The sequence below is a fragment of the Stylophora pistillata genome, chromosome 13, assembly GCF_964205215.1.
Source record: "Stylophora pistillata chromosome 13, jaStyPist1.2, whole genome shotgun sequence".
Classification (NCBI taxonomy): Eukaryota; Metazoa; Cnidaria; class Anthozoa; order Scleractinia; family Pocilloporidae; genus Stylophora; species Stylophora pistillata.
In genome coordinates this window covers 16,957,955-16,985,885 of record NC_142531.1, presented here as the reverse complement: position 1 = coordinate 16,985,885, position 27,931 = coordinate 16,957,955, and the positions used below count along the sequence as shown (strand labels likewise).

Below are 27,931 nucleotides of genomic sequence, written 5' to 3'. Positions count from 1 at the left end.
TCCCTCCGCCCCGCCCCTCCCCTCCCCCCTCTCTGTGCTCAAAATCGAAATTATAAAGGAAAAGATTTAATGCAAAACAATTTTTTTGCGCTCGTGTACCTAACTATTGCGTCCTAGATTTTTAGTCAATGGAATGTTAATGGTAAGATCACATAATGTTTATTCACTGAGTTTGGTCGGGTCGGATGCGAAAATTTTTGCCTCCCATTTATGAAGCACAGACCGAGCGCAGCGAGGTCCGTACGTCGTGACCTAGAGCCAACATTTTCCCGTCCGGCCCGACCACTCAGTCAATAAGTGCATAGCATTTCGGTTTTGTACGTCACAATTGTATAATTAATGATGGATTTGAACAGGCCAAAATAAATTTTAAAATGTGCCTTTTTTTTTACAGGGAAAGTAAGGCTTCACTGTTTCTCGCTGGAACGGTTGGATTTGCACCACAAGATCTATCACAACACAACTGATCGAAGTTTCTCTCTTTAAACGGTAAGCTATCTTTGCGCGATAAGCGGCTCACTGTCGTCATAAACTTTCATTTTCTGGCTGTTGTGATTTGCATCATCGAAGAGAAAAATATCAGCAAAACTAAGTGACTGTATTTCGGTTTGAAACGTAATACTTTAATTTATAACTAATGATGGATTTGAGCATCCAAAAAACGAAACATTTAATTATTTTAACATTTAATGCAACGTCAGACTTTACCACGTTCATCCCTTTTGGAAGGTTTGATTTCCTGATCATGGTACAACTGAACTTGCTGTCTTGAAACAGTAAGCTATCTGTGCGTGAAAATTGGCCCATTGTCCCCATGAACTTTTCATTTTCTTGCAGGTGTGATTTGCATGATCAGAGACCAAAATACGCACTGATATAATAGGTAGGGAAACGGACAAAATGGATGGGTAATTTGCTCTAGTCTCACCTTAGAGAGTGTTAATCCGGTAACTAAAATATGGTAACAAGCAAATGACATCAAGGAGAGGATCTAGCTTGGCTTTCAATAATCACCAACGATTAATACTTATTTTTGGGAGGGAAGAGAGGGGGAAAATGAACCTAGGTCACATCTACGTTGTAGGATCCGTGCACCTGGAAGACACTCTCCTGAAAACTCGCAGCGGCAATTACCGCGGGTTTTACCTTTTTGTTTCCCCTTTTCCTCAGACAATTGTAAGAAACTTGCACTTAGAAAGCGCTAACAGAAAAGAATTCTATATGGCGTAGAATTTTCCTTCTCTTCTTCAAACAACTGCAAGCTTGACAAGCTTGTTTCCCGCTAATTTTAGAATTCTGGTTGCTCCAGCATGAGATAAAGATATTTCTTTAAAAACGACTGAAATTTTGTGCATTTGATGTCAAAATTACCTGATTTCTCGGAATTCGGGGAAATTTCATATTTCTAAGGGTAACACGGCCTTGTTTGTTATCGTGTGCAGTTAACACCATAGACATTTCACCACTTGTGTACTATTTTGTATTCTTAGGATCTGGGGTTTTGGAAACATTTTTCAAATGGGAGGGGTGAGGGAGGAGAAGGTATAGCTGCGTCAAATTTGAATTTCAGAGCATACCGGCCAGAATGTTTGTCATCGTGATCTGTGCGATGGGGGGTAAAATCTCTCCATTGACCCCTTTGGTCCCCCCCTAAGTATCAAACACTTCTACTGCCAATTTGGGATTATTTAAATGAAAAATTAAAACTGTTATCAAATGTATTTAACATGAAAATCGCTGGAAATACTAGGAACTGATAAATTATCAAATACATTCGAGGAAAAGATCTTCAGTGTTCAGTGTTCATAGCTTTGGAAAGTTGGATTCTCGTCACATAATCGATCACAGTACAAATGAAGCCTCTTTCTTTCAAATCAATCAATTTTATTATAAGCATACATAAAAGGAAGCGTCGGAGGTTTTCCCTATCAAGGACGCTCCCTACATAAAACATAAAATATATAATTATACTACAATGTAAAATTAAAGAGTCATTAAGAAATAGGTAAAAAAAAAAGTATATATATATAAACCGTCTGACGATCGCAGCGCAAGCTGCGTGAAACTCAGAGTAACGGCGAAACGATCTTCCTGTCATTAATTTATAACCGCTATATATATATATATATATATACATATTTTACGAAATTTTACAATACTTTCTAAGTTTACTACGAAAAATGTTAAGATCCTGTTCGTGCACTATATCTTTACGAAGAGCATTCCACTGTTTCACAACTCTAACAAAGAATGTGTGCAAAAAACAATTTACTCTAGCTAATGGCTGTCTTAATTCAAATGAATGGTTTGATCTTGTTTTACTAAAGCTATTAAATTCAAAACAATCATTACAATTCAGACCATGAATAGTCTTGTAGCACTCTAGCAAGGATAGATAAGATCTCCTTGATTGAAGACTGCACCATCCAAGCATTGCCAGCCTTTCTTCGTAAGGCGAGTCCCTAGATGACATCGAGAGAGCGTATTTCGAGGCCCTATCTTGTACTCGTTCAAGAGCATCAATGTTCTTTTGTAAATATGGTGGCCAGAGAGGGACAGCATATTCCAGAATGGGTATAACCAAGGCCTTGCACAGACGATAAAAGACTTCCTTGTTCCCTGCACCAACATTCCTCTTAAGGAAACCCACAATCTTAGTGGCTTTATTTACAACTTTCTGCGTATGGGTGTTCCAGGATAGATTTGAAGACAATGAGACCCCCAAATCGCTCGTTTCGGTGACACACTGAAGCGTACAACCAGATAGCTCGTAAGGATAGCTGGTGTGATCTCTCACATGAGTAACACGTAGGACCTCACATTTGTCAAGGTGAAAACTAAGTTGCCAATTTTCGCTCCATTTCTGTAGCGTGTTGAGGTCACAGTGGAGTTGTTTCTCGTCGTTTTCATCGTAAATGATCCTGTAGACCTTGCTTTCATCTGCGAACAGGCGCATGTTTGACTTTACGCCAGTTGTAATGTCGTTAATATAAGCAAGGAAAAGGACCGGCCCAAGTACGCTACCTTGTGAAACACCAGAGGTGACTATCGTTCAAGGGGAAAAGTGCCCACGGAATGAGACTCAGTTTTCTACCAACGATAAAGTGGGTTAGCCAGTTAAGGAGGTTTCCACCAATTCCATGTCTCTTCAACTTCGCCAGGAGACACTGATGAGGAACAGAGTCGAATGCGTTTTTAAAATCTAGTAGAATTAGATCTACTTTGTGTGAATCATTTCTTGCTTTGGCCCATGAATGGAAAGTATCGAGCAATTGCGAAAGGCAAGAACGCTTTTTAATGAAACCAAATTGCTCGCCTATGAAGACTTGATGATCTGTCCAGAGTGAAGTTTACAATCGACTTTCTGACGACCTTCTCGCAGATTTTACTTGCAGTTGAGGTTAGGGACACAGGTCTGTAGTTTTCTACTTTGTCTTTGGCTCCTTTCTTGTAAAGCGGAATAACATTTGCTGTTTTCCAGTCATCGGGAATTGCACCACTATTAAATGAAGTATTAAACAGAGGAGACAAGGGCGAGGCTAGTGAGTTACTACAATGGTTCAAAATCCTTGGATGAATGTCATCGAGGCCGCACCTTTTATTGACATTTAATTCCCATGATAGCTTTTCAACTTCAATGGGAGTAGTTGATAGCTGTGTGAGATCTTTAGTTCTTACAACTTGCGGGAAGTTTGGAAGATGAGTCAAGTTTTCTGATAGAAAGACCGGCAGAAGCGAAATAGTGATTGAAGCTAAGCTATCAACTGATATAGAGTGCTAATCAGCTGGTTTACTCCAAAATGAATCTATTTCGGTTTTTAACGTCATACTTTTATAACTTCTGAACAGAGAACGACAGGCTTCACTGTTCATCCCTTTAGAACAGTTGGATTTTTATCGCAATATCGATCACCCTATAACTGAAGCGTTTTTTTAACAGTTAGTTAAGTGTGCGCGATAATCAACTCATTATGTTCGTGATTTTTTCATTTTCCAGAGAGTATGATTTGCACGATCAAAGACAAAAATATTGACGGTTATAAAAGAATTGAGATTTTTTTCACGCTCTCATTTGTCATGATGAGAGCGTGCAAACATAATTTTCTGGCACAACTTGAAAATATTTCAAGCGGAAAGGTTTCACAATACTCGCAAAGTGATTTCAAGTTCAAAGAACAACAATTAGAATTAGAGATAAATTTGTCAAATTTTGATCTAGGGTTTAGTTATGTCTTTCCTCCTTGGGGAAAAGGAGAAAAAAGAAAGAACTTCAGCATTTTGCTTGCCTTGATGACCGTCAGCTGTACGGCCTCGTCGAGGGAGCTCTAGGAAAGACGACAAAATATGTAACAAAATGCGCAGCACAAATTTTCTAAAGAAATTTCGCTTTTAAGCACTGTACTAACATCTTCTACATAACATTACAACAAAATGTTCACGAAAACACACAAATCTATACTTAAATCTGTGTTTGTCACAAGACAAACATCGCAAAGCCGATCGATGGCCATCTTTTGGCTTTCAAACTTTTCATTCAATATAGTTTTCTAAGAGACGTTCTCGACTTATAAAACTACTTTCGCGCCGGCATTGATAGCTTTTCCCTTTTTTAATTAGGGGAAGGCAAAACTTCACTAACCAGCAAAATTATCATTGAGAAATGTCTAGTCAAATACTAGTATGTGACAAACTTCTGTTGTTGCTTCTTTCTTTTGGACACCTCGTGTCCACTCACGAAGAACGGTACTTCGTAAAAAACATGGTTTCTCGCACGTGTTTTTGTAGTTTGATTAATTGTTTTTGTAAGCGGCAATTATGATAGTATGGCATGTTAGTGTTATAGAATATAAGTGAATTTTCGTCTTAACGGTTTTCCTTTTAGTTATCATTTATGTTTATTTTTCAATTGTCATTCGCTTATTTTTCAGTAGTTTTCACCGCTTTATGATCACTTTCGCGATTAGCAAGCGAATACAGTGTAATTGTCAAAACGCGTCGTTTTTACTGTGCCAACGCATCATTGTACACATCGTCAGCAGTCAAACTTCTCCAGAGAACAAAGCGAGTCAGGTCAAATGTCGCCCAAGGCTATATCGATCAGCCTCAGTATTTTACGGTGTTGCAAAGAAGAATCAGTCCATAGCTCGTTTCTGCAAATGTCTCTTGTTAAAATCATCAAATCACATCGCTGAATAATACTGCTAGAGTCTTCTTTAAACCATACTGCAGAGGTTTAAAGAGGATTTCAACTTCTTGAAGAAATCTGAATAGTTTTAAAACGTGATAACCAGCTGAACAATGACGTGCAATAATGCTTTGCCAGCGTTTAGACTGAACGCTCAAAAATGCAAACGGTTCAACTGTAATTCCCATATAATGATATGAATCACTCGTTGAAGCCAGCTTCTCTATAGTTCACGACTACAGCTACTTCCGAATCAAAGCGAAAATTAAACACGATCGATATGAAATTAGTTAAATTGATAGAAGCAAGGCCAAATTAGACAGGACTACCAAATTATAAACGTTACGTTTGGATCTTTAATTTCATTTCTAAATAGCATGATGCCGGTAAATTCTGTATTCTTCTATGGATGTCAATACATATCAGAAAACTGCAATAGCTATAATATATCACAGCAGCCTGAGACGATCTCTATAACGATATATCGATGTCAGAAGCAATTGTAAAACTGTGTTAACCAGGTTAATGTAAACTAGCCTGCAATAATATTTGTCTAAATAAAATTACTAACCCTCCCTCCCTCTCTTCCAAGAAATTTGCAAGGCCCGAAAAAGTTCAAGAATGGTCCGTTTTGCCACACCTTGCAAGTGAAACCCAGGTTTCTGATCTCTTTTATCAACCTAAAGATGGGAGTAGTTCAATGAAGGGCGGGAGTGGGAAGGTAAAAGGCCGCTAAAGCGCTGGAGGCCGGAGAACGTGACACGGAAAGTGGGAGCTGTGACCCCCCTGTGATCCTCCCTCTCTAAAGGCCGTGCGGAAAGATACACCTTCTGCTCCTCTAAACGGGTATTAGTCTCGGTCAGTCAGCTGTTAACGTTCATAATAATGAGGTACTTGATCTATCAAGCACCAATACTTATAGTTCAGCTATCATGTTTGGATTATTCAGCATGATTTCATAACCTTATAAAATCATAATCCTTTAGATAATCTTCACGATGGAAAATTTGCTTGGCTCACATAGTAGGGTATGGTCTTTCTCATATGAAAACGTTTGATACTGGAATAAGAAATGATCCCAGAATACTAGAAACCCTCGCTTTTTTAGTATCACAAATTTGGCGTTGGAAAATGAGTATCAAGTAACATGGATAGAGAGGAAACTTATCGCGATCATGCCCTTCACTTCTAGTTTCAGCTCGGAAAGCGTCAGTGAACAGCATGGAGACCCTTTATTTAGGGTACCGAGTCCCGCCAGATGTATCCCTTATCCCGTTTCCTTGCCGCTACTGCTTTACTCTGCTAGCTGATTGCCGGAGTCAAACGTTCAAGAGATTTTCTAAGATGTATCTTAAGCTACCATTTATTTTTACTCGTTCGGGTGGTTACAGAAACAGTTGCTTAACTACTTTCCTTTAAGAAAGTTACATAGGCCACATCCAAAAAAGGGCATCGTGTGTATTTTCCGCGGAATGATCAGAAAATACGTGGAAAAGAGAAGAAAGCGCTGATGGCCATAACAGCAAAATTTAAAAAGGCAAAAATTAAAGGCAATTGTTAATATAAGCATGCGAACAGACATCATCTCCTTAATTGCAATCTACAAGTGACTTATCGAACAAGAGTCAAAATGATTCCACCATAATTTTTTCCACTTCATAAAAATCATACAATAGACATTTGTCCTGGTCCTATTTTGAGGTTCATGTATTCTCTTTTCTCGATATTTCAAGCCGGTGTCCAAGAAAGGGTTTCTGTAAAGATGCTACATCAAAATCAGTCCTATAATACCGTACTTAAAAGGTTCTGTTGACTAATCCTACGAAATGGCTTTGGAGTAAACCCTTGCAGACTTAGGTCGCTCGTTTAACACTTAAATTGTAATGATTGTACTTTACAAAAAGGCATCATGTCAACAAAGCTCCGTGCACATGGTACAATGTAATTTTTTTTCTCACGCTTTGTGTGACTCCCAGGCTGCTCGGATATGCCAGTAGATTTTTAATTTTAGTTGTTAAATTGAGTTGTCACGTTGCTGGCGCTGTAAACACATTTTTCTTTCACCACTTGAAAATTGCTAAATAAATCACAGTGACACTTCTGGAGACGGCCTCGTTTTCGTTTTGACAAATTTAACAGACGAGACTAATGAACCAGAACATCATTTAAAATTGTAATTTTTTTGAAGGATAAAACATTGCCCGAGTGCCTAAGCAATACGTCCATCGGAGGAACATTGGGAAAGAAAAAACACAAAATATCCAAATTTATCTCCGGATAAATATTTCAAGATGCCGAATACACAATAATAAAACATCAAAAATTGCCTTTCACTTGAACAAGAAGGTGAGGAAATATTTAGAGTCTGTTCTCTACTTATTCTATTTAATTCATCCATCCACAAGTCTCTTGGCTCTGTTTCCTTAGAGTCATCAGTCGCCATTTAACTGTCAAGGTCTTTTTTCCTGCAACGAATGAAAATAAGAACAAATTATAAAACACAATACAATCACAACAGGCGCAATAGGAAAACGTAGGAAAACGAATGGTTTCCGCTTACATGTATATCTGATTGATGGTGAGGCACTTTCAAGAATCTATATTTAACACCAAACAGAGAGCGTCAATTGTTACTCTCCAAAACCAAGTAAATATCAAACTAGCCTTTATATTCAAGGTCACAGATGGTTGGCTTTAATCATTAGCGACTGGTAAGCCATAGCCACCTTCTATTACCTTTTATGAATGAATCTTACCTCAGTTCGTCAAAATCGAGCCTCACATCACCTCCAATCAGCGTAAACGAAGCCCACTCAGACACTTTGGTAAAGCCGTTATTTCTCATCCACTTCATGGCCTGATGAAGAGATTCACTGGCACTTTCTCCTTCAACGAGATGTTCGTAGAATTGTCTCATCAGCTGCTCTGTTGCTGAGTCTGGAATGGCCCAAAGTGCAACTAACACCGAGCGAGCACCAGATCCTAAGAATGCACGGGCAATTCCAATAACTCCCTCAGCTCTTATCTGTCCACTTCCACTGTGACAGCAGCTAAGTACCACCAGTTTAGCTCTGACTTTCACTCGTGAGACATCAGCCATCGTTAACATGTAAGCCTCCTTTGGTGGGATAACATCTCGACTGTTGAAAGGAGGAATGGGGGCGAGAGCAATTTCTCCCCTTTCGGCGTTGCCATGGGCAGCGAAATGTATCAGGCTTACTGAACTTATCCTTTCGAGAACTGCCTGCTTCGTTGCTTCCTCTTCTACCAGGGGCGGAACGCCCACGAGTTGTCCGACCATCTCCGCTTCCTTTTTAGCACCTGGCAATGGCAGCAACCAATCAACCTTGGGATTGCCTATTATCAAGGCACCAGTGTTGCTGTGATAGTCCTCTGGACTGTCTTGAGTGATCTTGAGTATCGTCAAAGAAGGAATGACACGGATCCTATGCGTCTCCGAGAGGTATTTGGCCCCCTCTTTTTCACTCAGGGCGGCAAAGGGAACTTTGTACAAATTACTGTGCGGAACAATAATAACTTCAAGCTCCTCAAGCAAATCATAAACTGGGGCAATAAAGATTTTGTAACACAACGATAGACTTGAAATAACGTTCTCGTCCTCCTCTACCAGTCGCACCCTTGCAAAGCTTTTTTTCTCGTCGGTAAGAGGTTGCGACTCAATAATATTTAAAGACCGATCTTCACAGTCTTCAGTGGGCAAAATACCAAGACTCCGGAAGTTATCAGCCAAAAATTGACTCAAAGGAAAGTCTCTGGACAACCCAGCCTGAAAGAGATTCTCTTCTTGTGATATTCGTTTAAAATAAATGGCCCCGCTTGTTTTTAAGATCCACAAATGCACATCATTTTGAAAATAAGAAATGTAAAGACAAGTACAATTCTTTTCCCCTCTCAAAATATTTTCAATGCCAAACCAAGATTGTGGATTAGCAGAGATGTGCGTTTCAACCGAGTACTTCTCTGCCATCAAGTTCGATAAGCCTCTCGCTCGACTTAACTCTTCAACATAAAGAGCATCACGAACATTTCTGGTGACACAAAGCAAAGTACTTAGCAGCTTGTAGGGAAAAATTCCTGAGTCTTCCAGAAATGATGTTTTGAACTCATCAGTACCGCCCAAGAAATACCTCATCTCCTCATACTTTTCAATACATATATGAAGACATGAAAGGGAGTCTTTGATTTTGTTTTTTAATAAATACAAAACGGCGTAACCTTTCAAAATATGGAACTCTGTTAATCTATCTCCAGTATTTCTGGATATGGATAATGCTTTCTCCAAGCATACTTCCGAACCTTCATAATCTCCGAGATTTCTATACAATATTCCAAGGCTTTTAAGATCTGCTGCCTCCCCTGCCTTATCACCAATTTCAGTTCTGATAACAAGCGCTTTCTCGAAATAATCTTTAGCCTTATCGTATTGCCCGAGCGACTGAAACACAGTACCTAGGTTTCCGTAGTCGGCTGCCTCTCCTTCTTTGTCGCCAATTTCAGTACTGATGGCAAGCGCTTTTTCGCAATACTCTTTAGCCTTCTCGTATTGCCCGAGCGACTGAAACACAGTACCAAGGTTTCCGTAGTCGGCTGCCTCTCCTTTCCTGTCGCCAATTTCAGTTCTGATGACGAGCGCTTTTTTGAGATACTCTTTAGCCTTGTCGTATTGCCCGAGCGACTGAAACACAGTACCAAGGTTTCCGTAGTCGGCTGCCTCTCCTTCCCTGTCGCCAATTTCAGTTCTGATGACAAGCGCTTTTTTGTAATACTCTTTAGCTTTGTCGTATTGCCCGAGCGACTGAAACACAGTACCTAGGTTTCCGTAAGCTGCTGCCTCTCCTTTCCTGTCGCCAATTTCAGTTTTGATGACAAGCGCTCTTTTCAGATACTCTTTCGCGATGTCGTATTTCCCGAGCGACTGAAACACAGTACCTAGGTTTCCGTAGTCGGCTGCCTCTCCTTTCCTGTCGCCAATCTCAGTTCTGATGACAAGCGCTTTTTTGAGATACTCTTTAGCCTTGTCGTATTGCCCGAGCGACTGAAACACAGTACCAAGGTTTCCGTAGTCGGCTGCCTCTCCTTCCCTGTCGCCAATTTCAGTTCTGATGACAAGCGCTTTTTTGTAATACTCTTTGGCTTTGTCGTATTGCCCGAGCGACTGAAACACAGTACCTAGGTTCCCGTAAGCTGCTGCCTCTCCTTCTTTGTTGCCAATTTCAGTTCTGATGACAAGCGCTCTTTCGTAATACTCTTTAGCCTTCTCGTATTGTCCGAGCGACTGAAACACAGAACCTAGGTTTCCGTAAGCTACTGCCTCTCCTCCTTTGTCGCCGATTTCAGTTCTGATGACAAGCGCTCTTTTGAGATACTCTTTAGCCATGTCGTATTTCCCGAGCGAATGAAACACAGTACCTAGGTTTCCGTAGTTGGCTGCCTCTCCTTTCCTGTCGCCAATTTCAGTTCTGATGACGAGCGCTTTTTTGAGATACTCTTTAGCCATGTCGTATTTCCCGAGCGAATGAAACACAGTACCTAGGTTTCCGTAGTCGGCTGCCTCTCCTTCCCTGTCGCCAATTTCAGTTCTGATGACAAGCGCTTTTTTGTAATACTCTTTAGCTTTGTCGTATTGCCCGAGCGACTGAAACACAGTACCTAGGTTTCCGTAAGCTGCTGCCTCTCCTTTCCTGTCGCCAATTTCAGTTTTGATGACAAGCGCTCTTTTCAGATACTCTTTCGCGATGTCGTATTTCCCGAGCGACTTAAACACAGTACCTAGGTTTCCGTAGTCGGCTGCCTCTCCTTCCCTGTCGCCAATCTCAGTTCTGATGACAAGCGCTTTTTCATAATATTCTTTAGCCTTGTCGTATTGCCCGAGCGACTGAAACACAGTACCAAGGTTTCCGTAGTCGGCTGCCTCTCCTTCCCTATCGCCAATTTCAGTTCTGATGACAAGCGCTTTTTTGTAATACTCTTTAGCCTTGTCGTATTGTCCGAGCGACTGAAACACAGTACCTAGGTTTCCGTAGTCGATTGCCTCTCCTTTCCTGTCGCCAATTTCAGTTCTGATGATAACCCCTTTTTTGAGATGCTCGATAGCATTATTGTATTCCCCAAGCGAATTAAGCAACGCTCCTAGGTTTCCATAACACGATGCTTCTCCCCTTTTGTCGCCAATTTTGGTTGTTATGGCAAGGGCTCTCTCAAAATACTTTTTCGCTCTTACGTTTTCGCCAAGTTTATAAAAGAGATTTCCGAGTCTTTCACAGGCGTTTGCTTCTCCAATTTTATCACCAGTTTGTCTCTTTATATTTACCGTTTTTTCATAAAGTTGTTTGGCTTCTATAAACCTCTTTTGACTCTCAACTACCCCTGCTAGGGCCATGGTTATATCTCCTTCTCCTACTAAGGGACCAGACTCGTTGCATAGGACAAGAAGTTTCCTGCCGTATCTTTCTGCATTTATGTAGTCGGAGATACGAAGATAAGCGCAAAAGAGAAGTGTGTAGATGGTGCTGTAACATGGTGAAATAAATTGGTCTTTGCTGTTCTGGTTGGTGTTATTTAGCAAAATCAAGCATTCGCTGAATATTTCAGTAGCCTTCTGAACACGATCTGAGTTTAGCAGGAATACGGCAATAGGGATGGCTATGCTCAAGGAAGTTATCATGGTTTCTATCGTTAGGTTTTCCATTGCTATCCTTTCCTGTTATTTGATTCAAATTAGGGAAACATTTAATTTTTAGTTACACAAGTCAACAAATGACTAGATAGTCTGGATTTACTTTGAGTCACAACGAAAAGGAAGCTATATGTGAACTAGAAAAAACTGGTAGGGTCGACTTTTTTCAGTACTGAGCTGAAAGAGCTATCAAGTATAGAGTCCACAATATCGACTTAGAATAAGAATTAAATGGAAAATGGACTTGAATTGGGAAAGCCGAAGAAATCAATCGAGTAAATTCGGTGAAACTTATAAAATAACCTTGACCACAGATTTTTTGAAAACGGACTGTGTGGCTGTTACGCTGTGAAAGTAAACTGTTATCCAAGTGATTTCATAGCATCACCAAAGTAAAGCGCGCGCTCTGATTGGTTAATTCAGCGTCCACCATTTGCCCATGGGTGTACGCTGCTGACGTGAGCAAATGCAAAGACTAGTTTTCCGCGCGCGCTTGTTTTTCTAGTCACGTAGGAATTGTTTAATAAAAGAAAACTCTTTTGATGCAATGTATCAATATTATGTTATAAAAAAAAATGGTAAACGCCACATTGTACACTATTAAGTTAAGGATGCACGTGGGAGGTATGCTAAGCACTCAAGAAGCTAAAGTCGCTTTCGGCTATCGCCTCGCGCGACTTTTACGCTTCCTTCCTGCTTAGCAACCTCCCGCGTGCATCTATAACTCAATAGTGTACGCTGTGGTATTTACCATTTGTCATTGGATCTAGCTTTGTCGTTCTTTCATCTTATCACGTGATGTAAAAGTGAAACAGCATTTGTTGTTGCGTTTTCTATGAGAATGTCCATCACGTGTAATTACGTTAAATAGCATTTATCAAGGCGGTAAGTAAACAAACTTTAGTCCTACATGCTTCGACAGGGGTAAAACAAAATAATTACTGTGAATAACATTAATCAAGGCGGTAAGTAAACAAACTGTAGTCCTACATGCTTCGACGGGGATAAAACAAAATAATTTGGTTTAGTCAACTAAGTTGTTAACGCAAATTGGCCATCGTAAAGCTGACGTTTAGAGATTCTTTCACAGTGTGACATAACAAGCGCAAACACAAAGATCGAAAGAGCAGTTACTGGGCGTTCCCATAAGCTCCTCACCTCTCTAGAGTTACTAAAGAACTATAACTGTGGCTGATGTTTTGAAAGTGAAACAACAAAAATAATGCATTACAGTTGGGACTTTCCCCAACCTTCCGAAACTTCCGCTTCCACAGTGTTTTGGGGATCCAGATCATTTGTGTCTTAGTTTATCTCCTTCCCTCCTCTAGGCTAATCAAAAAAAATTAAAGGAAAATTTTTATTACAGAATTTTCTTTCGTGCTGGTGTGCCCGTCTTCCGCGTCAGATTCAGATTTTCAACAATTAGAGGTCATATGATATATGCGTTATTAACCGAACGTGAGGTCAAGATGGCTGGATATTGGCCGAGTTTCTTTTTTAAAATTCTTATGGACAGAGACGAGGTCAAGGTCCATGAAAATGCGAGAAAAGAACGAGGTTAATGTGCAGCCATCTTGACCTCACAAGCTCGGTTAATAAAATATTTATCATACTGCAAAAAGATTTCGCATTAGTAAGAATTAAGAATATTAATATAACTTGTTTACTTCAAGAAACGGGAAAGAAAGCCAACTGTCTTTGCAGCACAACAAACTCACGAGAGTCGCTTCTGTTTTCTTTGTTTTGACTATCTTGTGCAGCTTTTTGCGTTTCCATCGCCGAAATTGTCCAAGAATTACCAACTTAGTTCTAATTCAATTTTTTCATACGCTGGATCAGTGTGGGAAATCCCGAGCGGGCAAGATGAGCCCACCTTGCCCACTCGGGTAGCCAATCGAAAAACAAGATTCGCTTTATCTCGCCCACGGGCGCTGCGAGCGATGTAATGAAAGATACTTATTGATTGAGTTTATTACTAGTATTTCAGTTGGTTTTGTGCGTCACACTTTTATAACTAAAAATGTATTTGAGCATGCAAAAATAAAAAAATGTTCTCCTCCATCATCAAAAGGGAACGTTAGGCCAAGGGAACATGGCAAAATATTATTTTTTTTTAACCTGGTTTTATTCGTTGTTCATTCGCAAGTTAGAATTTCCGCCATTTTCTTTTTTAGTATTGTTTACCGTTGACGCTTTGTATCGCAGGCGAGTGCCGAAGGCGCGAGAGTTTTCTGGACGAGCCCCGGAGTGGCGAAAAACAACGGGGAGTGAGACCGTTGGAATTCAGCCGTTTGAAACGTGTTGTAAATTGCTAGGAACAGCGCTCGTTGCTCGGAAGAGAAATGTAACAGCAAGAACAAATTTATAAGGGATCGCGAACTACTTTCACGCTCGACTTGCAGTGATTTCCATAACAAAATGTAAGTATTTAAAGTGTTTATTATCATTTAAAGTTAATCTATTCGCTTTCAAATTTTAAAACAAAGAAAACCGTTGGAACGACTGCTATTATGACAAGCATATAAGGCTTTATTTTGAATTTTTCAAGCTAAAGTAACTTTAAATCTTTTTGTATTCAACAGAATATTGGAAAACTTTTATGAAAAGTCGCATCACACTGTTACCGTTGACAATATATACGAATGAATGGATGGTTATACCACCGATGTTCTGTGCAGCGATGCCGGTTGGTGCTGTTACAAAACAATGTAGTCCTTTCCGTCGAATTTTCTCTATAATATATCGCAGAAAGAATGATTTTCCACTGCCGGCTTTTCCAGATACAAAAACACTATAACTACCCTCAATAATTCCTTCCACTTTCCGCTGATTTTCACTTAAAATCGCCATAAAAAGTCTTCTTGTTAGATGTTTGTTTATATTTCTAACGCTTCGCGCCTTCGACCAAAATTCTGTGCGAGCTTAGTTTGGCGCCATGGCAAATACAACGAGCATCATCAGAAGTACACGGTAAAAAGCTTGCTTCCCGTTTAATTTAGTATTTCTGTTTCCCTCACGTAAGATGGAAAGATTCCTATGAACACGACTGTTTTTTTTTTCTTTTTTTTTTTTTTTTGTATTTGATGTCAAAATTACCTGATTTTTCTCGGAATTCGGGGAAATTTGACTTCCAAGACTACATGGCCAGAGCCAAATAAACCGCATTTGGGAATGATGGGTTCATTTTAATAGTCTGTAATCAGTAGTAAAAGACCCACACCGCATTATATATATACTCGTTGTAATCGTTTGCAATCATGTGGAGGTAACACCATTTATACCCCACAGCTTTTCTTTTCATCATAACCAGTTCTGAATATTGCGTTTCTAGTGTTCGAATTGGTTCATTCAAGTGCTTTAATACTCATTTTCGATTTATCTTGTATGGAAATGCATTGAAATGTGTGTTGGAAACTGAAAACTTTTTCTGAAAAAAATCCAAACGTTTAAGATTCAATGAAATGTAATAAAACAATTATTGCTTTCACGTTTGCTGGATACGAGATTGTTTAAAGCCATCCCGTATCCAGCTCGCACTCACGGACTAATTATTAAGTATCTGAAGTGTTGGGATATTTTTCACACGGGAGGGGTGGGAGGTTCACAACTGTGTCAAGCTTGACTTTAAGAGGATACAGAATGCCTTACAATTAGATATTGTGAGATAGGGGGTAAAATCTCTGCAAAGACTTCGTTGGATGCCCCCCTCCCCCCCCCCCCACAAGTATCAAACAATGTTACTGCCAATTTGTGATTATTTGAAGGAAAAATAAAAACTGTGATCAAGAGTATTTCACAAGATCACTGAAACTAGCAACTGATCAAAAATCAAATGCAATCGCCAAAAATATCAAAAGATTATTTTCCCCCCAAGTGATTCAATATGTACGAGACTTGAAGTAATGATTGGCATTTCAAAAAAACTTTTGAAACTATAACTTAGAAATATATCTCTAATTCCACAGAAGATGGCGAGGGTAAAACTCCACATTTTTGAAAATTCAAAACAGAAATTGAATACCACGGGAGAAAGAAGGAGGAGGAAGATATGGAGAGCTAATGAGTAGTTTACACAAGAGAGCTTTATTTCGGTGAATTTATTTCGGTTTTGTAGGTCACACTTTTATTACTTTTATGATGGATTTAAACGCGCCAAAATAATCAATGTTATTTTTTTTCAACTGGGAACGTCAGGCTTCAGTGTTCAGCCCTTTGAATGGTTTGATTTTCATCACAAGATCGATCACAGTTCAACTAAAGTTTCTTTCTTTAAACGGTTAGCTATCTGTGCGTGATAATCAACTCATTGTCAGTCGTGAGCTTTTCATTTTTTAGCGGGTGCGATTTGCATAATCGAAGACAAAAATACTAGCCTGTGTACAGCTGCCCACTACCCTCAAAAAAAAAAATAAAAAATCGGGAATGAAACAAACACTGCTGCTGGCAATTTGTGATTCTTCAAAGTATTTAACAAAATCACTGATATAGGAACTAATCAACTATCGAATACGATCTAGATAACTATAAGGAGGTTGGAATTTTCTACCTAATAAGTGATTTTTCATGTGCGTGGCGTGAACCAACGTGATCTGCCCAGTTTTCACGTGACTTCATAAAGTTCAAAACCCAAATTCACATGAGCTACCAATGTCTTCACGTTTTATCCACCTTAGAGCTGACGTTTGAAGCGTTAGCAATTCATCAGAGTGATTCATAATCTTGGGAAATCAATGATGTTGTATAGCCAGAATTCAACAAGTTTCAGTTTCTCCAAGAAAAAATGAATTTAAAACATCTCTCTTCGTGAGCGTCAGTGCAGTGCCATAGCCTGACTTATCTTCTTCGAGATTCAGGCGCTTTAACAAACATAGAAAGAGATAACGCCCTTAGGAAAAGTCTGTACCGTAGAACTGCAAAAATCCAAAGATTTCAGCGAAGGGTATCTCGGCTATGAAATGCTTGAGTACAAAACGGAAACTCAATTCGTATTTACTGAGATCTTTGATTCGTTTGTTGAACCCTCCAAAACAAGGTCAAGCAAATTACCGATGCAGATTATAGCCACTGGATATATAAAGCACCACGAATTTCCTATGATATCAGCGAGGGACAGTCCACATCATAAACAGGTCGGATTTTAGTTTTTGGATCATCAGCCTCTAAAAGTGAGCGATACTCAATAATCTTAGCTAATGAGGATAAATCATGGGGTATAAAGCCACAGAGGTTTAAAAAAGTCGCTGTAAGACGATTGTATTTCACTCGTGTAGTGACGATTCTTTCACACCGCGACATAACTACAAAGTGCACACACAATGATCGAAAAGCACTCACTGGGCTTTCCCACCAGAGTCGTACCTCTTTAGAGTTAATCAATAACTACAGCTGACTAAAACCGAGTGACTATAAAAGATTATCAATCGCACTTACCAAGATGTTGACTATCTGGCTGATGCTTGAATGAAATAACCGAAAGTACTGATTTGCAGTCAGGACTTTTCCCAGCCTTCCGAAACTTCCGCTTTCACGCTGTATTGTTATTCCCTCCGCCCCGCCCCGCCCCTCCCCTCCCCCCTCTCTGTGCTCAAAATCGAAAATATAAAGGAAAAGATTTAATGGAAAACAATTTTTTTTGCGCTCGTGTACCTAACTATTGCGTCCTAGATTTTTAGTCAATGGAATGTTAATGGTAAGATCACATAATGTTTATTCACTGAGTTTGGTCGGGTCGGACGCGAAAATTTTTGCCTCCCATTTATGAAGCACAGACCGAGCGCAGCGAGGTCCGTACGTCGTGACCTAGAGCCAACATTTTCCCGTCCGGCCCGACCACTCAGTCAATAAGTGCATAGCATTTCGGTTTTGTACGTCACAATTGTATAATTAATGATGGATTTGAACAGGCCAAAATAAATTTTAAAATGTGCCTTTTTTTTTACAGGGAAAGTAAGGCTTCACTGTTTCTCGCTGGAACGGTTGGATTTGCACCACAAGATCTATCACAACACAACTGATCGAAGTTTCTCTCTTTAAACGGTAAGCTATCTTTGCGCGATAAGCGGCTCACTGTCGTCATAAACTTTCATTTTCTGGCTGTTGTGATTTGCATCATCGAAGAGAAAAATATCAGCAAAACTAAGTGACTGTATTTCGGTTTGAAACGTAACACTTTAATTTATAACTAATGATGGATTTGAGCATCCAAAAAACGAAACATTTAATTATTTAAACATTTAATGCAACGTCAGACTTTACCACGTTCATCCCTTTTGGAAGGTTGGATTTCCTGATCATGGTACAACTGAACTTGCTGTCTTGAAACAGTAAGCTATCTGTGCGTGAAAATTGGCCCATTGTCCCCATGAACTTTTCATTTTCTTGCAGGTGTGATTTGCATGATCAGAGACAAAAATACGCACTGATATAATAGGTAGGGAAACGGACAAAATGGATGGGTAATTTGCTCTAGTCTCACCTTAGAGAGTGTTAATCCGGTAACTAAAATATGGTAACAAGCAAATGACATCAAGGAGAGGATCTAGCTTGGCTTTCAATAATCACCAACGATTAATACTTATTTTTGGGAGGGGAGAGAGGGGGAAAATGAACCTAGGTCACATCTACGTTGTAGGCTCCGTGCACCTGGAAGACACTCTCCTGAAAACTCGCAGCGGCAATTACCGCGGGTTTTACCTTTTTGTTTCCCCTGTTCCTCAGACAATTGTAAGAAACTTGCACTTAGAAAGCGCTAACAGAAAAGAATTCTATATGGCGTAGAATTTTCCTTCTCTTCTTCAAACAACTGCAAGCTTGACAAGCTTGTTTCCCGCTAATTTTAGAATTCTGGTTGCTCCAGCATGAGATAAAGATATTTCTTTAAAAACGACTGAAATTTTGTGCATTTGATGTCAAAATTACCTGATTTCTCGGAATTCGGGGAAATTTCATATTTCTAAGGGTAACACGGCCTTGTTTGTTATCGTGTGCAGTTAACACCATAGACATTTCACCACTTGTGTACTATTTTGTATTCTTAGGATCTGGGGTTTTGGAAACATTTTTCAAATGGGAGGGATGAGGGAGGAGAAGGTATAGCTGCGTCAAATTTGAATTTCAGAGCATACCGGCCAGAATGTTTGTCATCGTGATCTGTGCGATGGGGGGTAAAATCTCTCCATTGACCTCTTTGGTCCCCCCCTAAGTATCAAACACTTCTACTGCCAATTTGGGATTATTTAAATGAAAAATTAAAACTGTTATAAAATGTATTTAACATGAAAATCGCTGGAAATGCTAGGAACTGATAAATTATCAAATACATTCGAGGAAAAGATCTTCAGTGTTCATAGCTTTGGAAAGTTGGATTCTCGTCACATAATCGATCACAGTACAAATGAAGCCTCTTTCTTTCAAATCAATCAATTTTATTATAAGCATACATAAAAGGAAGCGTCGGAGGTTTTCCCTATCAAGGACGCTCCCTACATAAAACATAAAATATATAATTATACTACAATGTAAAATTAAAGAGTCATTAAGAAATAGGTAAAAAAAAAAGTATATATATATAAACCGTCTGACGATCGCAGCGCAAGCTGCGTGAAACTCAGAGTAACGGCGAAACGATCTTCCTGTCATTAATTTATAACCGCTATATATATATATACATATTTTACGAAATTTTACAATACTTTCTAGCTTTACTACGAAAAATGTTAAAATCCTGTTCGTGCACTATATCTTTAGGAAGAGCATTCCACTGTTTCACAACTCTAACAAAGAATGTGTGCAAAAAACAATTTACTCTAGCTAATGGCTGTCTTAATTCAAATGAATGGTTTGATCTTGTTTTACTAAAGCTATTAAATTCAAAATAATCATTACAGTTCAGACCATGAATAGTCTTGTAGCACTCTAGCAAGGATAGATAAGATCTCCTTGATTGAAGACTGTACCACCCAAGCATTGCCAGCCTTTCTTCGTAAGGCGAGTCCCTAGATGACATCGAGAGAGCGTATTTCGAGGCCCTATCTTGTACTCGTTCAAGAGCATCAATGTTCTTTTGTAAATATGGTGGCCAGAGAGGGACAGCATATTCCAGAATGGGTATAACCAAGGCCTTGCACAGACGATAAAACACTTCCTTGTTCCCTGCACCAACATTCCTCTTAAGGAAACCCACAATCTTAGTGGCTTTATTTACAACTTTCTGCGTATGGGTGTTCCAGGATAGATTTGAAGACAATGAGACCCCCAAATCGCTCGTTTCGGTGACACACTGAAGCGTACAACCAGATAGCTCGTAAGGATAGCTGGCGTGATCTCTCACATGAGTAACACGTAGGACCTCACATTTGTCAAGGTGAAAACTAAGTTGCCAATTTTCGCTCCATTTCTGCAGCGTGTTGAGGTCACAGTGGAGTTGTTTCTCGTCGTTTTCATCGTAAATGATCCTGTAGACCTTGCTTTCATCTGCGAACAGGCGCATGTTTGACTTTACGCCAGTTGTAATGTCGTTGACATAAGCAAGGAAAAGGACCGGCCCAAGTACGCTACCTTGTGAAACACCAGAGGTGACTATCGTTCAAGGAGAAAAGTGCCCACGGAATGAAACTCAGTTTTCTACCAACGATAAAGTGGGTTAGCCAGTTAAGGAGGTTTCCACCAATTCCATGTCTCTTCAACTTCGCCAGGAGACACTGATGAGGAACAGAGTCGAATGCTTTTTTAAAATCTAGTAGAATTAGATCTACTTTGTGTGAATCATTTCTTGCTTTGGCCCATGAATGGAAAGTATCGAGCAATTGTGAAAGGCAAGAACGCTTTTTAATCAAACCAAATTGCTCGCTTATGAAGACTTGATGATCTGTCCAGACTGAAGTTTACAATCGACTTCCTGACAACCTTCTCGCAGATTTTACTTGCAGTTGAGGTTAGGGGAAACAGGTCTGTAGTTTTCTACTTTGTCTTTGGCTCCTTTCTTGTAAAGCGGAATAACATTTGCTGTTTTCCAGTCATCGGGAATTACACCGCTATTAAATGAAGTATTAAACAGAACAGACAAGGGCAAGGCTAGTGAGTTACTACAATGGTTCAAAATCCTTGGATGGATGTCATCGAGGCCGCAACTTTTATTGAAATTTAATTCCCGCAATAGCTTTTCAACTTTAATGGGAGTAGTTGATAGCTGTGTGAGATCTTTAGTTCTTACAACTTGCGGGAAGTTTGGAAGATGAGTCAACTTTTCTGATAGAAAGACCGGCAGAAGCGAAATAGTGATTGAAGCTAAGCTATCAACTGATATAGAGTGCTAATCACCTGGTTTACTTTAAAATGAATCTATTTCGGTTTTTGACGTCACACTTCTATAACTTCTGAACAGAGAACATCAGGCTTCACTGTTTATCCCTTTAGAACAGTTGGATTTTTAGCGCAATATCGATCACCCTATAACTGAAGCTTTTTTTTTAACAGTTAGTTAAGTGTGCGCGATAATCAACTTATTATGTTCGTGATTTTTTAATTTTCTAGAGAGTATGATTTGCACGATCAATGACAAAAATATTGACAGTTATAAAAGAATTGAGATTTGCATGCTCTCATTTGTCATGATGAGAGCGTGCAAACATAATTTTCCGGCACAATTTGAAAATATTTCAAACGCAAAGTTTTCACAATACTCGCAAATTGATTTCAAGTTCGTTGTGAAATTATACTGACCGAAGCTTAGAAAGTATTACTTAACGCCATATAAACCATGTAAGTGAAAAACACTCTAACTAACTTCTACTTTCAACACACTACTGCGAAAACTTCAAGACTAGTTTCGTCTACGACCTCGTCAGTTGATGACAAACAGAAACAAAAGTTAGAAGTTAGTTGGAGTGTTTTTCACTTACATGGTTTAGATTTCAAGTTCAAAGAACAACAATTAGAATTAGAGATAAATTTGTCAAGTTTTGATCTAGGGTTTAGCTATGTCTTTCCTCCTTGGAGAAAAGAAGAAAAGAGAAAGAACCCCAGCACTTTGGTTGCCTTGATGATCGTCAGCTGTACGGCCCCGTCGAGGGAGCTCAGGATAGACAACGAAATATGTAAAAAATTCCCAGCACAAATTTTCCAAGGAAATTTCGCTTTTAAGCACTGCACTAACATCTTCTACATAACATTATAACACAATGTTCACGAAAACACACAAACCTATACTTAAATCTTTGTTTGTCTCAAGACAAACATCGCAAAGCCGATCGATGGCCATCTTTTGGCTTTCAAATTTTTCATTCAATATAATTTTCTTAAAGACTTGAGAAACTACCTTCGCATCGGCATTGATAGCTTTTCCCTTTTTTTGATTAGAATGGGACATCTGGATTGATTTGTTATCAATCCTGGCACTTTTAAAGCGAAATTATGCATATTGCGAGTCATGTTTATCCTATGTTAAAGAGGAAAGGGAAATTCTTCAGGAACCCTGGTTTTCCCACCCTTTGGTGTGTATGTCGTATCGAGTTGAGCTCCGCCATCTTGGAATAGTGTCTAAATCACGACGCAAATTTAGGAAGTCGAGAGTCAATTACTACATCAACTCCGATGCAGCTTTCAACCTTGTGTATCTACAGTTGTGTGGTGACATACACCCTAACCCAGAACCTAATTCTTCTCTTTTCGATACACTTCAGATGGTGAGAGACAAAGGTAAACATGGGATATCCATCGGTCATTCGAACGTACGTGGCCTTCGAAAGAACCTCGCTGAGGTAAAAATACTCATTGAACACACCAACCCCGATATTTTAACCATATCCGAAACGCATCTGACACCGGATATACATAATGACGAGTTAAATATTGATGGTTACCAGATTCTAACAAAATGATAGAACACACAAAGGAGGAGGCGGAGTCGCCATTCATTTTAAACCCGAAGGCGCGCTATAAAAGGAGCCTTAGGTCCCACTGGACCATTTGTCAATCAACCGTCGTGTGAGGTAGAACTCTTAGAGTCAAGTCAGCTTGAGCTACAGCTACTCCAAAGCAGTGAACAGCGGGCGCATTCCTCAAAATTGTTTTATGTCTTCATTGCAATACAAGAATCTTTGAGATTTGTATTTCCTTTCTCCAATGGAAACTGTCTTTATTTGTGGCGGTAAATTTGATATCGAAGTAGGTGGTTCGCACGTTACCTCGTGCCACCATGCTGGTGGAAGTAAACAATAGATATCTCATTAGCTCCTTTTGTTCGCGTACCAGCATTTGAATTTGACCCGCACACGTCAACGGTGAGTGACAAATGAGCCTAGGTCTTCCCAGGGAAGAGTTCATTATATAGCGCGCCTTCGTGTTTAAAACTATTCTAGATTGCACTCGTTTATCCAAATACGAGGACGAAGACACTGAAACCATCTAGATTGATCTGCTATCCCACTCACAAAGGTCACTCATCGGCTGTGTTTACGGACCCCTGATGCTTCATTATTCTTTGATAAATTCCATCGAGTCTTGGATAAAGTTTGGATGACATGCAGAAACGTTGTTATCGCCGGTGACTTTAACTCTGACATGCTCTCTCGTACTTGTAATGGTAATAAATTGAAACGTATCTTTCAATCCTTCAACTTTCGCAACATTATTAAGGCACCTACAAGAACTTCGGAACATTCTAACACTTTGATAGACCTAATTCTGACCAATAACATCTCCAAGGTTTCAAGTTCTGATGTGATTAATTACTGCATTGCTGACCATAAGTTCATCTATGTTGTTTACAAGTTAAAGACCAGAAATCCAAAGCCTATTGTGAAATATATTCAAAATTTTAAAAATATGATAAAAAATCCTAGTGACCTGGAAAGTGCTCCGTGGTGGAGTTGCTCTACCTTTGACGACATAGATGATATTACTTGGGCCTGGGATTGTATGTATAATGACATAGTTAAGGGTCATGTCACTTTACGCAAAGCCAAAGTTAGAAAGTGCTCGCTGCCCTGGATGAATGGGGAGATCCGGAAAGAGATGAATAAGAGATATAAACTTTTGAAAGGCTGTGATGGAACCTCTTCAACACAGAAAACTTGGGCTGATTACAAAGCTGCTACAAATAAAGTGACTAAGATGCTGCGTAGTGCTGAAGCTCAATATTAGATGAATAAATTTGAAGAGACTAACGATTCTAAATCATTTTGGAAAACTGTAAACGAAGCCACTGGTAAATCTAAGAGTAAACACATTGGCCTCCTCAGAGACACAAACAACAACGAAGTATCCAATGATAATGAGAAAGCTGATCTTATCAACTCTTATTTCATAAATATTGGAAAGGAGCTAGCTGAAAAATTCCCTGAAACCGATGAAAAGTGTCAGTTCGTGTACAGAGTCACCCCTTCTATACAGGACTTGGAGGTTAACATTAATAAGCTCAAGAGTGATCTTAAGAATCTTAAACCTAACAAAGCATCCGGACCTGGTTGTATTTCGTTTCGTAGTTTAGGTGTTGTGGGATCATCTGCTTTAGACGGCTTGTCAATGGTATTTTATTACAGTATGGCTTCGTCCAGTTTTTCCTGACCCCTGGAAGTTAGCCAAAGTTCATGCAATTCATAAAAAGGGAAGTCAAGCAGATGTTTCTAATTATAGACCAATCTCACTACTTAGTATTCCCAGCAAACTCTTTGAAAGTCAGATTTGCAACCTAATTGACAATCATCTGAACAGCTGTGGCACAAAAAGCTGTAAACAATGGGGATTTACGAAAGGACTCTCAACTGAAGGAATGCTCATTTCAATGACTAAGAAGAAGATGGCAATTGACAATGGTTGGACAGTGGGTGCGGTCTTTATTGACTTCCAAACATCTTTTGACACTGTTCCCCATGACATATTATTTAAGTATATAAGTTACATGCCATTGGTATATCAGGAATATCCATGAATGGCTTATGAGCTATTTATCTAATAGACGAAAATTTACTGAGGTAAACAACTACAGGTCTACCACTAACCTTGGGCACTGTGGGGTCCCTCAAGGCTCGCTTCTCGGTCCTAGGTCATACACTATATATGTTAATGATCTCCCCGACCACACTGATTCAGGGGATCTTTATATGTATGCCGATGACACCACAGTCTACTGTATTGGCCAAAATGTCGACCAAGTAATATCATCTCTAAATGTAACAATGAAGGAAGTCCTCATGTGGAGTGTAAAAAATCGACTAACCATCCATCCAATCAAAACTGAGGCAATGATTCTAATAAAATCTGCCTTTGTTGGTCCTCTTTCTCCCCTTTACTTTGGGACAGGCTTAATTAAACTGGTTGACTCTGCCACTTGCCTAGGAATTAAAATCGACAATAGACTTTCATAATCTGTGCACATTGATTCAGTGAAGAAGCATTTCACACAAAAAGTTGGAGCACTAAAGAGAATGAAAATTCTTGCTAAACAATCACTTGAGGAAATTTATTTCAAATCTATTATTCCCAGCGTAACATGTAGTATTTCAGTATGGGGAAACTGCTCACCCCCTGCAATGCATTCTCTGAACTCTATCCACGCAAGAGCTTTCCGCGTTATAAACAACTTTCAACCGTCGCTGGCTGATGATATCTGTCTCAGTAAATCGAATTGGCTACCCTTCTCTTACTTTTACAAAAAGTCCGTTCTCACGTTAAGGCACAAAGTGTATTTTACGTATGATGCACGATCCTCGCAGTAGATTCGCAGTAAAGTGTATTTTGAAACTTCGTGTCAATCTGTTCGAGAACTTTTCTCTAAAAAGACAACTTCTAGGTCAACTCGCTTTCCTAATCAATTTAATATCATCAGGTTTAAATCTGATACTGGAGGAAACACTTTACAGTACAGAAGCCCTGTAATCTGGAACTTTTTAAATAGACTAGTTAAAGTGCCTGAAAATTTTAATTCCTATAAGCAGATATTAAAGAAACACACCAGGGACATTACGGAGTATTCTTTTACCAAGGAAACGACGCTGATCACCGCAAAAAAGATGATTTTATATACTTTTAAGCATTTTATTTTGTTGTGTTATATTATTTCAATTAGGCCCTTGTAAATCTCAGTTTTTTTGCATGTATATATATTGTTTTCTCCCTGTGCATAGCTTTTATTCTTTTGTTAATATCTTTTGTGTTTGTCAAATTTTGATTGTGTATAGTAGGTCCACATCAGCTCTTCGGCTGCCAAACAATCTCAACCTACTTATCAAATAAAGTTTACCTTACCTTACTAACCAGCGAAACCTCACAAGGCACGATAAACGATTCACCTTGTCACTTTCAAAAGCGATCAACCACTCCTCTTGGAGTTCTTACTTTTAGCAATCGTATATTTTAAATACTTTTACACATTGCTGTCGCTTGCCACAAATTTCAACTTAAACTTCGATTTTTATAACGCAAATTTTGATTGGTTTATGCGTTGTCAGAGCGTGTATTAAGAAACTCGATACCAATCACGAAGCAAATAAACAACATTTTCTTTCCATGGAATTTGTTGTGTTATTGGGGAGAATTGGCCATAAAAGCAATAGGAAACGTTTTTCGTGTTTAACATGGTAACAAGCAGATGAAAAAAGAGAGAGGATCTAGCTTGACCCCTGTTTTAATGTTCCCATCAATAGCGTAGCTCCACTTTCTGCATATAAACACACACACAACCCACAATTCCTCCATTTACTCTGACGAAGGGCTAACGCTCGAAACGTGAGCTTTTCAAGTCTTTACGGTGGCCAATTCACAATTTCAACTTAATTGATAAAACCGAATTTTCTTTTTACCCTCACCGACGCAGCACCACAATTTCTTCAGAAACTTATCCCCTATTTTAATAGTTTTAATATTATATTATTAATATTTTAATAATTATCAAAATAATCAATAATTGATACTTCTCTCGGGAAGGGTATCGAATATCCTGTTAAATCGTTCTCTTCTCATCCTTCTGACAGATTCCTTAATTATGATGAAACATTGAATTTATAAAACGTTCGAGCGTGACTTACGTGACAGTCCTGGTAATTTGGGACTTAACAAGTTAGTCTCGCGCACTGGATAGCAGAGAAACCAAGATTTCAACCGGACTCTGTAAGATTTTAGGTTCTGTCTCTCAGTTCGGTCTAAACTTGTCTACTGGACGACTTATTTTGCTAAGATCGACAAATGCCCAGATTTTTGGTGTCTTTATAGAAAGCGTTTATTATAGGCAAAGTATTATCATTGAGAAATGTCTAGTCAAATACTAGTATGTGGCAAACTTTTGTTGTTGCTTCTTTCTTTTGGACACCTCGTGTCCACTTACGAAGTACCACACTTAGTCAAATGAAGAAAAAAACAAGGTTTCTCGCACGCGTTTTTGTAGTTTGATTAATTGTTTTTTTAAGCGGCTGTTATGATAGTGTGGCATGTTAGTGTTATAGAATGTTAGTGAATTTTCGTCTCAAGTTTTCCTTTTAGTTATCATTTATGTTTATTTTTCAATTGTCATTCGTTTATTTCTCAGTAGTTTTCACCGCTTTATGATCACTTTCGCGATTAGCAAGCGAATGCAGTGTCAAAACGCGTCGATTTTACCGTGCCAACGCAACATTGTACACATCGTCAGCAGTCAAACTTCTCCAGAGAACAAAGCGAGTCAGGTCAAATGTCGCCCAAGGCTATGTTGATCAGCCTTAGTATTTTACGGTGTTGCAACGAAGAATCAGTCCATAGAAGAGCTCGTTTCTGCAAATGTCTTTTGTTAAAATCATCCAATCACATAGCTGAATAATACTGCTAGAGTCTTCTTTAAACCATACTGCAGAGGTTTATAGAAGAATTCAACTTCTTGAAGAAATCCGAATAGTTTAAAAACGTGATAACCAGCTGAACAATGACGTGCAATAATGCTTTACCAGCATTTAGACTGAACGGTCAAAAATGCAAACGGTTCAACTGTAATTCCCATATAATGATATGAATCCCTCGTTGAAGCCAGCTTCTCTATAGCTCACGAATACAGCTACTTCCGACTCAAAGTGAAAATTAAACAC

General features: G+C 39.1%; 1 protein-coding gene across 2 annotated transcripts; it reads right to left on the bottom strand.

The window, feature by feature from the left end:
* Positions 1-6,532: 6,532 nt before the first annotated feature.
* LOC148717894 (uncharacterized) lies at positions 6,533-17,376 on the bottom strand. 2 transcript variants are annotated; one of them, XM_088742159.1, is made up of 3 exons: positions 17,313-17,376; positions 7,942-11,906; positions 6,533-7,650 (listed from the first exon to the last, which is right to left on the bottom strand). In XM_088742159.1, the coding sequence occupies exons 2-3, from the start codon at positions 11,892-11,894 to the stop codon at positions 7,629-7,631; spliced, it is 3,975 nt and encodes a 1,324-aa protein (XP_088598285.1). In that variant the 5' UTR covers positions 11,895-11,906; positions 17,313-17,376; the 3' UTR covers positions 6,533-7,628. The 2 variants fall into 2 exon arrangements, with proteins under 2 accessions (XP_088598285.1, XP_088598286.1); XM_088742160.1 differs by lacking the exon at positions 6,533-7,650 and having other exon boundaries at positions 7,938-11,906.
* Between the last annotated feature and the right edge of the window lie 10,555 nt (positions 17,377-27,931).

Bases quoted from the DNA above. Each gene is read 5' to 3' on its own strand.
- LOC148717894 (XM_088742159.1), bottom strand. From the start codon at position 11,894: ATGGAAAACCTAACGATAGAAACCATGATAACTTCCTTGAGCATAGCC. The intron at 7,651-7,941 runs GTAAGATTCATT...CATTCGTTGCAG, and splicing joins CTCGATTTTGACGAACTGAG to GAAAAAAGACCTTGACAGTT.